At 55.3% G+C, this 1552-nt stretch overlaps 1 protein-coding gene across 1 annotated transcript; it reads right to left on the bottom strand.

The window, feature by feature from the left end:
• Window positions 1–889: 889 nt before the first annotated feature.
• LOC119435365 (zinc finger protein 587) lies at window positions 890–1351 on the bottom strand. Its single transcript, XM_037702273.1, has one exon. It carries the CDS (start codon window positions 1349–1351, stop codon window positions 890–892), a length of 462 nt encoding a protein of 153 aa, XP_037558201.1.
• Window positions 1352–1552: the final 201 nt, after the last annotated feature.

Genomic DNA, 1552 nt, shown 5'->3' with positions numbered 1-1552 from the left:
TCCTCTGACGTAGAGCATCCAAGTGCCCAGCGACGCATACAAGCTCCCCGTGCCACAATGCGTGTGAAAGATCTCGCCGCAAGCTTCATGCCAGCAGTTACGGCCACTCGCTGCCGTGTTCCTGCGAACGTCTGCTGATCAAGATAGCACTGCGCGTTACGCTGGATCACTTCATCTCATCTATACAAGAATACAGTGCGCAAGCAGTGCTTTTTTGCCTGTTGCAGTTTCCAGCGCAGTATAGTTTCAGCACTTTAATGCAAAGAATAAAAAAAAACTCACGTGATAAATGACATTGGAGCACGCAAAGACGGCGTTTCTCGCTCTTCCGATTGCAACTAGCAACCATAATTTTTATTGTATATAACCAATTTTTTCCGCGGTCATTAACCACTTCGCGAGAATTTTAAGAAAATAAAACAAAGCCAATATTTGTAGCGTCATGCATGGGTTACACAGTCCGAGGAAAACCACTGGTCACTGATAAAAAACGAAGATGTCCTTCGCCGTCAAATCCTTTCATACACGGCACTGCAGGCGCACGGTAGTACACGAATCGACGTTCGCAAGCTTAACACACAATTTTGGGGGGCCACCTTTCAAATACAGTTCCTGGCTCGGCAGTCGATGAGGAATCAGCAAGCGCCTTGGCACCTCAGTTCTGATGTGGTACTGCCAGCCGCGTGGCTGCACTGTCTGCACCTAATCCTGGAACGCAGCACTGAATCCCGCCCACACAGGTAACGTTTCCAACACTGCGCTCAGCGCGTGCAAGCCGCTCGCTGTCCCCGGCTGTCCAGTGCCATGCCGACCACTCGCTACGCCGGGCGACGACGGTGTCGCGCAGTGTCCAGCACTAGCGGGCAGGCCGAGGCGGCACCGAGCCTGTCTAGGCTCTCTTCCTCCAAAAATTCAGCGCGAGCATCTGCAGACGTGCTCTCTTCCAGATGCAGCCGTGCTTCTTGCAATGCCTCGTGTACAGCGCCACGTCCTGGAATAGCCTGTGACAACGGTCGCACCGGTACCGCGGCTGCCGACAGTGCTGGTGCCTATGTAGCATCAGGCCGGCGACGGTCAAGAACGTCTCGCTGCAGCGGTGGCACTCGAACGGCCGGATGCCCTTGTGCAAGCGGTCGTGTACCACCAGGGCGTGCGAATCTGCCAGCGAGGCCCTGCATAAAGGGCACACAGCCTCCTCTGCGCTCGCCGCGTCCTCCACCGCGTCGCCTCCCGTTTCTCCCTGGCGACTCACGTCTTGCTGCTGCTTCTCCAGTCTTCTGCAGGTGCGGCAGTGCATGAGCCTGTCGTCTCCGAGGCGGCCGCGAAAACCAGTTGTCAGATGCCGTTCCATTCTCTGCTCGCTGTTACGTGGCAAGCCCTAGCTGAAACCGCGCTGGCCAGGGGCTTTCTGTTGAAAGGGGCGCTGGATGCGCGAGGAACATTGCCCTAAGATTATGTCGACGAAGACGAAGTTGCTGTCCCTCGTCGCTCTATCAGCATTGGGACAGGTGTTGAGGCAATAACCACGTTATGGAACGATAATACGGACGAC

The sequence above is a fragment of the Dermacentor silvarum genome, chromosome 1, assembly GCF_013339745.2.
Source record: "Dermacentor silvarum isolate Dsil-2018 chromosome 1, BIME_Dsil_1.4, whole genome shotgun sequence".
In the NCBI taxonomy this organism is placed as follows: Eukaryota; Metazoa; Arthropoda; class Arachnida; order Ixodida; family Ixodidae; genus Dermacentor; species Dermacentor silvarum.
The sequence above is the reverse complement of the archived record's forward strand: the minus strand, read 5'-3'. Positions and strand labels throughout refer to the sequence as shown.

Excerpts from the sequence above, each read along its gene's own strand:
- LOC119435365 (XM_037702273.1), bottom strand. The coding sequence starts at position 1,351 with ATGGAACGGCATCTGACAACTGGTTTTCGCGGCCGCCTCGGAGACGAC.